Source organism: Lontra canadensis, unplaced genomic scaffold (assembly GCF_010015895.1).
Source record: "Lontra canadensis isolate GAN:19392208 unplaced genomic scaffold, GSC_riverotter_1.0 scaffold48, whole genome shotgun sequence".
NCBI lineage: Eukaryota > Metazoa > Chordata > Mammalia > Carnivora > Mustelidae > Lontra > Lontra canadensis.
In genome coordinates, this window is record NW_022631042.1 from 12,952,831 (window position 1) to 12,967,486 (window position 14,656).

Here is a 14,656-nt window from a genome sequence, read left to right on the forward strand (position 1 = left end):
CATAATTAATGTTCTTTCCATTCTCTAAAATATTTACCTGTCCACAAACAGTACAAATATGATCCACAAGTTTCTCCATATTGGTCCAGAGGGAGGCACGAAAAGCTGCAGTGTTTCCTGGGGTTGGCATAGTAGATCGTCCAGGTCCCCCTGTATATGAGTGACAAATATGAAAAATAAAAATTATCGAACATAACAAAATATTTTGTTACAAAAAGCATACCCAAGCTAAAAGAAGTAAGTTCCTTCTTTAAGAATTTATTATGAGTAATATGTAAAACCCTTTTATATTAAAAGGATTCTAAACCTTTTATGTTTAAGAAAGGAAGGAAAATAAGATCTCACATTTGGGCACACCGCATACACACACACACACACACACACACACACACAAACACACACACACACACAGAGGAGAGCTAAAACAAAAAACAGTAATTAATGAAAATAGTTTTCTAAAAGTGGCAGTAGGAGTGGTAGGAGACATACAAGGTGAAAGGAATGGAGATAGAAGTGGTGAGCCTTTATGAGCCATATAAATGTTTTATGTATTTTATTTTTTAAAAAGATTTTATTTATTTATTGACAGAGAGAGAGAGAGACAGCACAAGCAGGTGGAGCCTCAGGCAGAGGGAGAAGCAGGCTCCGAGCTGAGCAGGAAGCCCAATGTGGGGCTTGATCCCAAAAACCTGGGATCCTGACCTGAGCTAAAGGCAGATGCTTAATCGACTGAGCCACCCAAGCACCCCTGTTTTATGTATTTTAAAATAAATGTAAGTTTAAATAGAATGGAAAAAGCAAACCCTAAAAAATGCAAATAAATACCACAACAAATTAAACTAACTGTATATCAAATTGATAACACAACCACACTGGTTGTGTTATCAATTGTAATTGAGGTAATTTTTAATTACAGAACCCTAACTTTAGTGAGATATATCTTAGGGGCAAAAAGAATTGTAAAGAATAATAGTACTTAGCAGATTTTTTGCTCACATAGCAATCCTGAGACTACTTTAGATGTAGTTTGCAATAGACTAAATGAAGATTCTCACCATAAACAGAATAAAGATTCAAATATGCAATGGGATCAAAGGAATTTCTCAACTCTGTCCACTGAAAGGGTAAAGAGACAGTGACTCCTAAATAGAAATGAGTACACCTAGCACCCAAATTCTGATTTGCATGCACATTCCCCAATAAAAGAAACCAGGCTCATTGAGGAAAAGGGTCATCCATATTTGGATCAGTGAAAGCACAAGGTATATCTGGTACATACTGTGCCAGAGAGCAAAGAAATGTTCAAAGACAAATGGAGACTGGTCAAAGTACATAGGACCTTGACTGGAAGGGGCTTCCCCCAAACAGATTTGGGAACATTTGACCATCCTGAATGATAGTGATGGTAATGGATCATAAAATACTGATTAAAAAATAATTCATGAGTCATAGTGGAAATTCAAATGTTTAAAAAAGATGAACTTGTGATGAGCACTGGGTATTGTATTCAAGTACCGAATCACTATATTGTATATCTGAAACTAATATTACACTGTAGGTTAACCAAATGGAATTTAAATAAAAACTTAAAAAAATAAAAAGGATGGAAATTTCTCTTTACAGAAGAATGTCAGTTAATAAATGCAGAGAGAATGATAGAAAATAATCACCATTTTGCAACTCCTAGCAAAATAATTAATTGAGGGAAAGATAACCACTGGATATTAAAACACTGGATGAAATATTATGGAAAACAGGATATTCACATGGTCTTAAGGTATGCACCACAAACCACTTCCTAATCACAAAGAAAAGAAAGTACTCTTATAAGAAGCAGTCTGGCATATACCACAGTAATGAGGTGATTTCCTTTAGCATCAGCAGTAAGGAGACAAACTGACATAATTTGGGTGCTTACTGATATAATGTTAATGGTAAATATACAATATCACTTCACCAGTTTGTTTACTCTGAATATACCCATGAAGAGACAATCAGCTAAATCCAGATAAATTCAAATTATGGAGCTCTCCAAGCATGTTAATGCCATAAAAGGCAAAAAAGGCACTGGGATTATTTTGATTAAAGGAGAGAAAAGAGACAAGATAACTCATAGAAAAACATAATCCTAATTGGTTCAAGTTGGGGGGGGGGAACCACTGTAAAGAATATTTTTTGGGGGGGAAGAATATTTGGGAGAATAAGTGAAAATGTGGAATATAGATTATACATTAAGTAATATTAATATATCAATGTTAAATTTCTTAAGAATGATGTCTAAGAATGTTCTTGAATGTCATACAGAAAAACAGCTATCTGTGCAGGTCTAAAATGTTTCAATATAGAAAAAAGGAATTTTAGTCTTAAGTGGTAAAGTATAAATTCCAGGAGCACCTGGGTGGCTCAGTCAGTTAAGCATCCAACTCATGATTTTGGCTCAGGTCATGATCTCAGGGTCATGAGATCAAGCCCTGCATTGGGCTCTGCACTCAGTGTGGAGTTGGCTTGAGATTCTCTCTCCCCCTCTGCCTCTGCCCCTCCTCCCACTTGTGTTCTCTCCCCAAAATAAATAAAATCTTAAAAAAAAAAAAGAAAGAAAAGAAAAAGAAAAGTGTCAATTCCAATCCGAATTAAGCTTTAAAGCCATGCAGAAGAGCTCATCAATGATTAATTTATTCTGTTTTAAGGGGGGCAAGGAATCCAGAAAACCAGAGGCTGTGTTTATAAGCTGCTTCATTATAGATTTTCAACAATTCTAAGTTTAGAAAAGAATTACATATATCCTCAGCAAAGAGTGGCTATTAGTTGTTAGTCTGATAACAGTGGAAAGCAATAAAAGAAACACCTATGAGAGAAATACTGACTTTAAAAATATGAATAATTCCTGTTTGAAAGCTAGACCTAATTAATTTTAAAAATTATCTGCAGTGTTGTGCAGACTATTAAGGAAAAGCATACAGGGAATAGAGAGGTAATCTTTAACAATCTGCAGTTAGCTCACATGTCATATACAGAGTGAAATAACAATGAAGAAAGGGTATACAGTGTCTTTGTGAAATTTGAAAATATTGATCAAATTCCTGGAATATGCATAGCTCAACTTTATTATAAAGAATTATGGGACACATCAACCCATCACTCTCAAAATAAATATGAGTAGATACATAAGAAAGTACTATTTTCTGTTTATTTTATTTTGGAGAAACTGAAGCAGAGAAAAATGAGATCACAATCATTGGTTCATCTAGCTCTAGAGGTTTCATTTTTCTTACTTATTTGTTAAAGATTTTTATCCTCACAAGCTAAATACATCTTGTTGAAGAGATCAACATGATAAAAATAATCAACTGAACATAGAATAGCTATATAAAGGAAGAGGAGAAAGAATAATTAAAACAGAAAAACTGATGCCATTATTGGCTAGCTTCAAGGGAATCAAGAAACAAAATAGTGTCATAAACTAAGTTTTATTAAATTGATACAGGAAACCAAGAGTTTCTCAAAAAATAATACTTAAGAGTGATTCCTAGTTACTGATAGTAGAGTAAAATAATTTTTCTACAGTCTTCCCTTAACAGTCAATGAAAATAGAACAAAAAGTAGAGGAAAAAATGAACTTCAAAACAAAAAACAAGGAAATCAACTAAAACAACAAACTTGAGATTTTGTATGCCAAATGTTGAGGATAAATCAAAATGAAGGAACCAGACAGCTGTCATCTTAGACTATTAGCAAAAACCAAATTGTCCTTAAAATCAATTGTAAAAATTTAAACAGGCTATCCAATGATTCTTTGCTTAGAGCTGAAATGGGGAGACATGAGTGAGTCAGGGAAGAAGCTAATAAAATGTTTAATGTTACAGAATAACAACAAAGAAAAACTAAAGGAGAAATAATAAAATTATATTTACACTGTATAATAAATAGTCCTCTAGTTTTGGGAGACTCTTAGAGGTAAAAATGAGGTGAAAGAGGAAAGAAAAGCAGAGAATGTGAGGTTTCCACATAAAAATTGCTTAAATGGCCTCACAGGGACCCACACTAAGCTCAGAATGACCGAAAATTTGAGGAAAGATGTGTTTCCAAGATGGAAGAAAGGAAGTTGGTGAATGGTTACTCTAGATATCAAACTTAATCCTAGTTATAGACTGTCCTAGTCTCTCCCTATAACCATCTCTATATTATTCTTCAGCAACCAGCAGTACCTTTCAAAGATAAGTAACAATCAGAAACAAATAATATAGGACCTAACACAGATTGAGAGGGAAGGAAGGGGTGGGGGGAAGGAAAGAAGTTAAGTTGCCAAAGAAATTCCCAAAGGAAACAACAGAAAGAGTAACTCTTAGAAAACTAAGAGTTACTTAGTTTTCCACAGTCTCAAAGTAACTATAAGAAATATTCTTAGTGTAAATACATAACAGAGATTAAGAACATATTACAAATAACAGAACAATATAATGATCAAGAAGAAATTATAGAAAATGAAAGTTCAAAGAATTAAAATATAATTACAGAAAATATGTTAGAAATGGAAAACAAATAAGTTGTTACATGCATATAATTAAAGTTCCTGAAAAGAACAAATGGAAAATAAAAATATTCAAATATACAATTAAAGTAAACCTATAAAAGAGAACGTATTCTAACTCAGAAAAAAAAAAAAAAAAAAAGGATGATATAGAGCATTCAATGCCAAGACATATCCTAAAGAAATTACAGAAAGATCCATATGGACATTGTTAAAAAAAATAAAATTCAAGTGAGTAAATTTTAAAGATCTTACTGGCTTTTATTCAATGAGTCATGAATCAGGCAGCAACAAATGTAGCAGATAGAAAGGAGATTTCAGGAGCTGTATGAAATGAGAGATCTTTATAGGAGCAGGAACAGAGAAGTTATACTAGAAAAACAAAAACAACAAGAACAACAAGAACAACAACCAAATTGGTTATGGCAAGGTCACTTTCTTTTTAAGGGCAGTAGGGCAGAATGACCTCACTGGTACTAGTACTAACAAAGAGATTCATGATTGACTGGTTTAAAATTCCATTTCTGAGAAAGGCTGAAACTGTAATTAAGTTATGTCTCAGTTTGGTGATGTGGGTTTTAGCATAAGTGACTCCATTTAGGGTCAGCTGTCTTACTTTTAACAACGTCAAAGAAGAAACAAGTGAGGTATGGCAGTAAAAATCCGAGTTAGCAACTTCCATTTCTGGTTCTAACTGTGAGGAGCCTCTAAGTTGCCACTCTGTCCTAACAACAAGTAAGATGACAAACAGACTGAGAAATCAACAACTCTTCTTGGACCTGTAAGAGAGGAGAGGACACATGGCAAATCACTGTTCCCAAGATAAGAGAGAGAGACTGGCGAATATAGAGTCTCCACCTAGGGGAGCAGAGCCTTGCTAGCAGAAAACAGATGCTGGGAGCCAGTGCGAGGGAAGGAAAACCTGAACTGTAACCCATGAATTGCTAGAGGCTCAAAGTGGGCAACTCTGAGCATTAAAAGCTCCCAGGCGTACCCAGAGGGGGCCCACAATATTTTTATATTTGCATCCAGGAGCCCAAGTTCCCAGAATAAATATCAGAGAAAAATCCCCTCATGCCTCCAGCAGGAGGAATCAAAAAAAGAACCATCTTGAAATACACCAGGAAACTCTATTCTTTTAACAAGGCCTGCCCTGAGGGAAGACTAGTTAACTAGAGCCTGACCCTCTGGGGTATTATCAGAACCTAAATGACCTGGGGAAGGGAAATACCCAACTCCAGCCCACTCTGGTCATTCTCTCCCACACAAGGGAGGAGTAAAAAAAAATTAGTGTACTTGTGAAGTTCAAGGTACAAAGGCACAGGCTCACTGAAAAACAGAGACCCAACGATAGCACTTTATTTCCACTGGAGGAAAGACTGTTTTCACTTTATCACTGCTACCGATAATAATACAACAAAAATTCCAAGAGAGTTTTTTTTCTAAGAGAAATTATAAGATCACAAGGTACACAGTTTTAACCTTAGAGAACAATTTGATAAAACTGAGTGAAGGGGCTGAACAAGTTCATTCTCCCACAATCAGCATACTAGAGTTTCTGCTCTTGTCCAACATTTAACTCTTAGATTTTGCCAGTCTCCCCAATGAGAAATTGTTATCTTGTTTTATCTATATTTCCCTAATAACTAGTTAGTTCATCCTCTAAAGAGAAGCTGACCACATTCTCCCATTTATTAGATGTGTTCTTCTGTTAATTGCCCAAGCATATTCTTATTTTTTCAACAGACTTATTTATATCTTTTTCTTACTGAATTATAAGCTTTTGAAAATTACATCATGGCTAATATTTTCCCCTTAAAATTTTATCAACTTGATATATTTTAATATTTCTGGAACAATCTCAAACATACGGATCTGAAAGCATACTAAAAAAGAAAAAATGTCCTAGAATCATTTGTTAGTAAGTTACTGACATGATGCCCCATCACCCTTAATACTTTAATGTGTATTTCCAAAAAACAAGGACATTTTACTCCATAATCTCAATATAACCAACAAGATCAGCAAATTAACATGAATACTGCCAACAGCAAATTTAAAAAACTAAAAATAATAGTGATTATTCTTTTAAAAAATAATAAAGAATTAATGCTTAAGGTTTCTACAATAAATCACAGTATTCACTCCTCAACAGATGATAATAAGGCTTTAAAACTCTTTATTCTTTCAACAAAAAGGGTGTACATTAGGATTGACAGCATGTGAATAATTGCTTTCATTTTTTTTTTCCCCTTTCTTGACAACACAAGAGAGAATGAGATTAAACTGCTCCTGGAAATTTAAACATTAGATCAAACTTTCTGAGAATAATTGCTGGGAAAAGCTGAGAGTGAAATCTCCTTCGGCAATTTCTTTTCAAAGCTCCCCTTCTGGGATAGTCTTAAAACAGACCTATTCAGAGGCTAGGGCTAACCTTTAAAAATCCCTTTATAAGATCTAAGATTCTTTTATCTCTTCTTATCTAGTGCAACTTATTTATGAGTGACATATATTTTGTGTTATTTAAGGCTATGTTTATATAGCAAATATAAAAATAATAATCACTCACTGTAAATTTGTTCAGTATAAGCCATGTATGAGGAACTCTGTTATTAATTCTATATGCATTATTTATTTTTTAGGACAACTCTTTAGACAGAGAAGCTTCTTCATTATAAAAATGGGAAGAGGGGTGCCTGGTGGTTCAATCGGTTGAGCTTCCAGCTCTTGGTTTCAGCTCAGGTCATGATCTCAGGGTCATGGGATCAATCCCTGTATCAGGCTCTGTGTTCAGCGCAGAGTCTGCTTGTCTCTCTCCCTCTGCTCCTTTGCCCCTGCCCCCGCTCTCTCTCTCTCAAATAAATATGTAAAAATCTAAAAGAAAAATGGAAAGAGAAAAACTGTGGAGACAATAAATAAACACAACAACTTTGGGGAATTTCTCTGTAGTCTGAAGAAATGAAATGGGGGAGCAGAGCTGAAGAAGGAAACATAGACAAACACAGATCTGTCTTTCAGCAGAAGGTACACCAGCACGACTGTACATAACAGGAAAGAGACTTAAAGAAGGAAAACTAACTAGATGGCAGACAGAGGGGATCTGCTAAAGCAATGCCCTTGGGACATGGGATCTAACATAGGAGCACAGTACTTGGTCTTTGCTAGGAGCAAGCACAGCTCACCCATATTAAGAGGAGAGAAGAGAGAATACAAGGAGAGACATGCAGAGATATGTTGGTTATATGAGAGGCACACATAACATGACTTTCCCATCTCATCTCTGAAGGGTGTTTTCTACATGAATGCCAACAACAGCTATATCTTGACAGGAAAAAGGTTACAGAGTGCTATTGTTGGGTTATTCCTCTCTCATACCTTTCTTTTGTAGTTTTTGGTTTTGTTTTGTTTTGTTTTTAGATTTTGTGTGGTTTTAATATTCCCAAAGGTTTCATCAGTTTCTAAGTTCACAATTAGCCTTCTTTGCCCCTGAATACCAGAATTATTCCAAGGAAAAGCCCGAAAAGCTAAGGGAGAAACTGCATTTCCTTAAAAAATATTTTCTGTCTCAAGGAGTACTTGTGAGGATAAGGATTTCAGAAAGAAAAATGTTCTTTTTTTTTTCTTGCATCTGTTTCCTCTGAACTAAGTGGAGCCACAGTTTATAGATTTTTTTTCTAGAAGTTCTGAATATACCAATTGGCGAATTCAACTCACTGATTAGACAAAAAAAAGTTATAAATACATTCTGAAACATAATTTCTTCTCTCATTTTCTGTCTACTAAAAAATGAGTCATTAGACTGCTTTGAAACTTAAGTGTTTCACATACTATTCAAAGGACTTCTTGGTTTATAAATAAACAAAGCAGCTAAATATAAACCATAGCCATACCTCTCACAGCTGACTGCGAAGGCTGAGTCAGAACTTTGATGTCTAACGCACTGTTGATATGTTCTTCTAAAGTAGCACGATATCCATCCACAACACTGGTAATAGTATCCTTCAAAGTTCCAAGATTATGGAAAACCTGAAGAGCTGTTCCGACTTGGGTTGGATTCTTTAAAAAGGTGGGGTTGGCAGGGTAGGAATAGATATAAATAGGAAGACAAACAAAATCAATATAAATCTACAATTTTAAACAGTACATAAGCAGCTACTACCATATTTTTTAAATTATCAGAGACAAGAACAAAGAGAGTGCATTTGGAACAAATATTATTTTTAGTCATTTATTTCATAAAAGACAAAATTAAATACTATGTATATTATTCCCCCCCTTCCCTTTTTCTCCTCCTTTAAAGGATAATAACAAGATCAGAAATTGGTTATATTATTAGAGCTTATTTAAAATTTACCACCAATGCCTATAAAGAGAGCCATGCTGGAATTAACAACAACCCTACATCTGTCTGGAGAATAAATAAATGAATTCCATGGAATTAACTGAGGGCTGAACTGTGCAGACTGACACTATTCATTATATTTCATTCATTCATTCATTCATTCATTCTAACCACAAATATTTATACAGGGCTTACTGTTTATCTGCCTTGGTTCCAGGTCCTGGAAATATAGTAGTAAGCAAAACCATTTAAGTCCCTACCCTCACGGAACTTATATTTACTCAGAAATATATTAAAAATATATATGTAACAGACTATCAGGTAGTGATAACTGCTATAAAAAAATCAATCAGGGAATAAGAATAGAAAATGATGGGGAAAACATGGAGAAGACTCAGAGAATACATCTCTGAGGTGATTTTTTCAAACACGGACCTGAATAGAATGAGAGAGGGAGCCTGAGGAGGATATGAGGAAAAACAGATCTGGACAGGTATCAACAAAAGCACTGAGGTAAAAATATGGTTGGCAGCTAATCAAACACCAAGAAGGCCCTGACTGTGGCTGGAACAGAGTGACTATAGTAGAGAGAGGTAGGTGGTGAGGCAAGTAGTAAAAACACTTGGGGGTAGACTGAGTCCATAGTAATATAAACATGTTGTTGACTCTGTCACTAAGTAAATGAATTATCAAGGCAGGATCTAGTACCTCAACATGTATCTCCAGGCCCAAACAGGTGAAAGTCTGCTTTCACTTAATGATTCAGCGACTATGTTTAGAAGCATTTAGTTTAAAAGTTAAATTATTTCATTAACTTAATTTCTTAACAGTTAAGTTGATAAAGAAGACAAAAAGTTACTTCTGAAACATATTGGTGTTAGTAACATAACATGGTGCAGTAACACACATGCATACCTAGAGGCAAAGTAGAATCAGCTTATAGAGAAAAGCAGACAAGGTTAGTGGCTACAACACCCATTTTAGATTTTTAATTAAATAAGAAAAAGAAGCAAATGAACATCATTTCAAATGCTTTAATGAAAAAAGCTTAATTTAATATGGTTATAACAGAATTTAATTCTAGTATATACTATCAATTCTCTATCAGTGAACTATCAAAGAAAATGGGAGAAAATAAGCTATTTAACATAGTCAACTGAAAACATGGAGTGTAGTACTATGCTTTGGTTTTTGTTAGTTCCATTTTTTCCTTCCTCCCCAGAGCAAGAATACTTTTTTACTTTTTAGTAAAGACTTTTTTTTTTTTTTAAAGATTTTATTTATTTATTTGACAGACGGAGATCACAAGTAGGAAGAGAGGCAGGCAGAGAGAGAGAGAGAAGCAGGCTCCCTACTGAGCAGAGAGCCCGATGCGGGGCCTGATCCCAGGACCCCGGGATCAGACCTGAGCCAAAGGCAGAGGCTTTAACCCACTGAGCCACCCAGGCGCCCGAGTAAAGACTTTTTATTTTATTTTATTTTATTTATTTATTTGACAGATGGAGACCACAAGTAGGCAGAGAGGCAGGCAGAGAGAGAGGAGGAAGCAGGCTCCCTGCTGAGCAGAGAGCCCGATGCCGGGCTCGATCCTAGGACCCTGTAGGGCTCGATCCCAGGACACTGCGGGGCTCGATCCCAGTACCCTGGGATCATGACCTGAAGCTTTAACCCACTAAGCCACCTAGGAGCCCCTAACTGAAAGACTTTCAAAGTCGTATTTCACTTGAAAGATCTGGCTAACATGGACCAGTCTTTTTTTTTTTTTTTTTTTTAAGATTTTATTTATTTATTTATTTGAGTTGCTTAACCAACTGAGCCACCCAGGCACCCTAACATGGACTAGTCTTCATCATTTCCCGCTCCAAAAATTATTAACTCCCCAAAACTTTTCAATACAGAAACATATATAACTCCTTCCTTTTTTTCTTTTTTAAACAAGGGAGGGAATGATTTAAAGATTTATTTGAGAGAGAGAGAGAGCGAGCTAGCTAGCTCACAGGGGAGGGTGAGGGACAAAGAGACTCCCAGCTGAGTGCAGAGCACAGAGCCTGACTGGAGTTGAAATCAGGAGGGGGCTGCTTAACCAACTGAGCCATCCAGGTGCGCCTAGCTCATTCTTAAAGAAGCATCTAATATGGCAATATTTGAAATAATTATAATTTATAATACTTATAATAACTCTAGTTGTAATTTTCAGCTTTCCAATTTATATAACCACTTTTTCAGTTAATGGCAGTTACTCACATTCATTATCTTAATATAAACATATCATTTGTGAATTGGAAAACTACAAAATATTATCTGAAATAAAATTCTTTAACATACAGAGGAGTGGGCAAATTATGTAAATACAACTTTAAGAATTATTACCAAGTGAACGTATCTGAGTAAGTACCACCTAGGCTATGAGACCAAATATTATCAGCAACTCTGAATCTATTGTGGCTTGCCTAACTGCATCTCTCCACATATTATCACTATCATAATTTCTAACACCATTGATTAGTTTTGCCAATTTCTGATTTTTACATAAATGGAACCCTAAAGTAAGTTATTATTTTCTGTCTGCCTCCTTCTAGACAATATCTTATTTGTAAAATTCATCCATGCTGTTGCTTGTAGCAGTACTTGACTCGTTTTCACTGCTGTTGAGTAGAAATTTAACTTAGTTTATCCACCTAACTAATATCCAACTGGTGTACATCTGAGTTATTTCCATCATTTAGGTATTTTAAATAACGCTTTCATGAACATTCTGGTGCACAGCTGTTAGTGAACATACATGCATATGCATTTCTGCTGGGTAAGAGCAGAAATGCTGAATCATTGGGTATTTGTATGCTTAGTGTTTGCAGATTCTGCCAATTTTCCAAAGTCATTGTACCAATTCACACCCCAGCAGCAATACATGAGTTGTGGGTGTTCCACAACCTCACCAAAATTCAGAATTATCATCTTTTTAAGCTATTCTTTGGAATGATCACTGTGGCTTTAATTTACATTTCTGTGATGACTAAGAAGTTATCCCTTCTTGCATGTTAATTATCTATTTGAGAGCTTCTTTTGTGAAGTGCATGTTCATTTTTTTTCTTTTGCCCATTTTTCTCACTGGTTATTTTCATCTTTTACATACTTGTAAAAGTTGTTTACGTATTTGGATGTAATCACTTTGATAATTATATATACTGCAAGTACGTTCTCCCACACTTAAGAATTCTTGTAAGGAAAATAAGTTCCTAACTTACATACAGTCAATTTTATCAACCTATGGTTAGCACTTTTAGTATCTTAAAAATTTTCCTATCCCACATTTATGAAGATGTCCTTCATTCAAGAATTTATCCTCCAGAAACTCTATTCATTTGTCTTTTATGTTCAGAAATATAATCCACCTGGAACTACTTTCTGCATGAGATAGGAGCCAAGATTAGTGATTTTCTATATAAATACCCAACTGGCCCAAAACTTACTTGAAAAAACAAACAAGGAAATTAAAATCTTTACCTCTTTGCTCTCAAAGCCTACCTTTGCAGTTAATGAAGTTTCTATTTACGTGTTTTTACCTGGACCTTCAATTCTATACCTTCAATTGTCTACCTTCATTACAGCAAATCACCAGTGTAAACTGTTGTAGCTTTAGAATAAGTCTGATAGTCCTCCATTTCTGTTCTTCTTCAATTTGGTATAGACTATTCTTGGTTCAAGATACTTCCATATAAATTTAGTAATGGGCTTGAGAGTTTCCATCAAAGAAAAAGCTCTGAGACTACATAAAATCTATACCTAAAATTAGCAAGAATGGAAACCTTTATAAGAACGATTCTCTAATCCATGAATATGGTAGCTCTCTTCATTTACTCAGGTCTTCTTTAACTTCTCTTAACAATGTTACAGTTCCTGAGAAGAGCTATTACATAACTCTAATGTGAATCATTCCTACACATTTAGTGCTTTTTGATATTTAAGTGGTAATTTTGAAGTGTTTTTTTTTTGCTGCTTGTATAATAAAAATACAATTGATTATTATATACGGAATTTTACCAAAGTTTCAAAGTTCTGTTATTAATTCTAATACTTTGGAGATTGTTTTGGATTTCCTATATACATAATCATGTTATTTCTAAGTAATTTTTATTTCTTCTTTTTTTAAAATTTTTAAAATTTTTTTATAAACATATAATGTATTATTAGTCCCAGGGGTACAGGTCTGTGAATTGCCAGATTTACACACTTCACAACACTCACCATAGCACATACCTTCCCCAATGTCCATAATATTTCTTCATTTCTAATCCTTCTATATTTTATTGCTTTCTCTTACTGCCTTGGTTAGGATCTTCAGTATGTTGCTAGGTAAAAGTAATGAGTAGTATCTTTGTATCATTCCTAACCACAAGCAGAAAACCTTAAATATTTCACTTTATTGGATTAAGAAAATTCTATTCTAGGTCTGCTAAGAATTTTACGTCATAGACTGATGTTGGATTGTATTAAATGCTTTTTCTGCATTTACTAAGATGATCAATTTTTCTCTTCATTGATGACATTACATTGTATTTCTAGACTAAAGCCATCTTGATAATGATGAATTATCCTTTTTAGATGTCCCTGACTTACATTTGCTAATCCTTCTTTTAGTATTTTTTTTTTAAGATTTTATTTATTTGCCAGAGATCACAAGTAGGCAGAGAGGCAGGCGGAGGGGGGGGGTGCGGGGGGGTAGGGTGGAGCAGGCTCCCTGCTGAGCAGAGAGCCTGATGTGGGGCTCCATCCCAGGATCCTGGAATCATGACCTGAGCTGAAGGCAGAGACTTTAACCCACTGAGCCACCCAGGTGCCCTTCTTTAGTAGTTTTTAATTGATTTTCAGGAGAGATAGCTAATAGCCTTCCCCATATCAAGTTTATACTGGCCTCATGAAATAATCAGGTAAGTGTTCCTTCTTTCTCAATTCTTAGATGGAGTTTGTAAAAACACTGGTTGATTTATTAAATATTTGGATGAATTCACTAGTGAAACTACTATCTGTCCTTGAAGTTTCTTTGAGGGAGGTTGTGTAATGATAATTAATTTTGTCAATACAACTAATCAGATTTTTAAATTTTCCTAGTGTTATTTTCAGTAAGTTGTTTTTCTAGAAATTTCTCAATCTTATCTAACCTTTCAAATGTACTGTTTTAAAGTTATACCTAGTATCCCCTTATTAACTTATTATTTTCTGTTGAACCTATAATTGGGTCACTTTTTTTTTTCCTTAATACCAGTAATGTGTGCCTTTTAAAAAACTTTTTTTCCTATCCTTAATAGTCTTTTTCAGTATTTATCAATTTAATGTATTAATCTTGTCAAATAATGAACTATTGGATTTGTTGATTCTATTATATAAACTTTTGTTATACCTATTTCACAGGTCTTTGGAGCCAGAAGCCTAGATCAGAAGCCAAGCACGAGTAGTTGGTAGCCAAAATCTTAGCAAATTATTTAACCATCCTGAGACTTAGTTTCCTCATCTGTACTACAGTGAAAACTGCAGTATCAACCTTATACGTAAATGAAAAAGTCCTTATAACTGACCTAGCACTGCAGACAGAATGAAGAGCTCAAGTACTAGTTGCCTTTACTTTGATCTGCTGGAATCATAGTTAATGTGGGCTTTTAAAAGTAAATAGTCTTGGGACAAAAGCCCAACTTTGTATAATCTGTGTGACACTGGGAAAATACCTTATCACTCATCAAACTTTATATTAGTAATATTTCTTTCCTCATTAGATTTTAAGATCTCTGAGG

The 14,656-nt window shown here is 34.7% G+C and overlaps 1 protein-coding gene across 1 annotated transcript in view; it reads right to left on the reverse strand.

The window, feature by feature from the left end:
- COG5 (component of oligomeric golgi complex 5) overlaps positions 1-14,656 on the reverse strand; it is a 276,431-nt gene that overhangs the window by 119,997 nt on the left and 141,778 nt on the right. Inside the window, exons 8-9 of the mRNA XM_032873369.1 lie at positions 8,419-8,584; positions 38-150 (exon numbers count right to left, since the gene is read on the reverse strand). Of these exons, the coding sequence (XP_032729260.1) occupies positions 38-150; positions 8,419-8,584 (279 nt within the window). The remainder of the gene's footprint in view (positions 1-37; positions 151-8,418; positions 8,585-14,656) is intronic.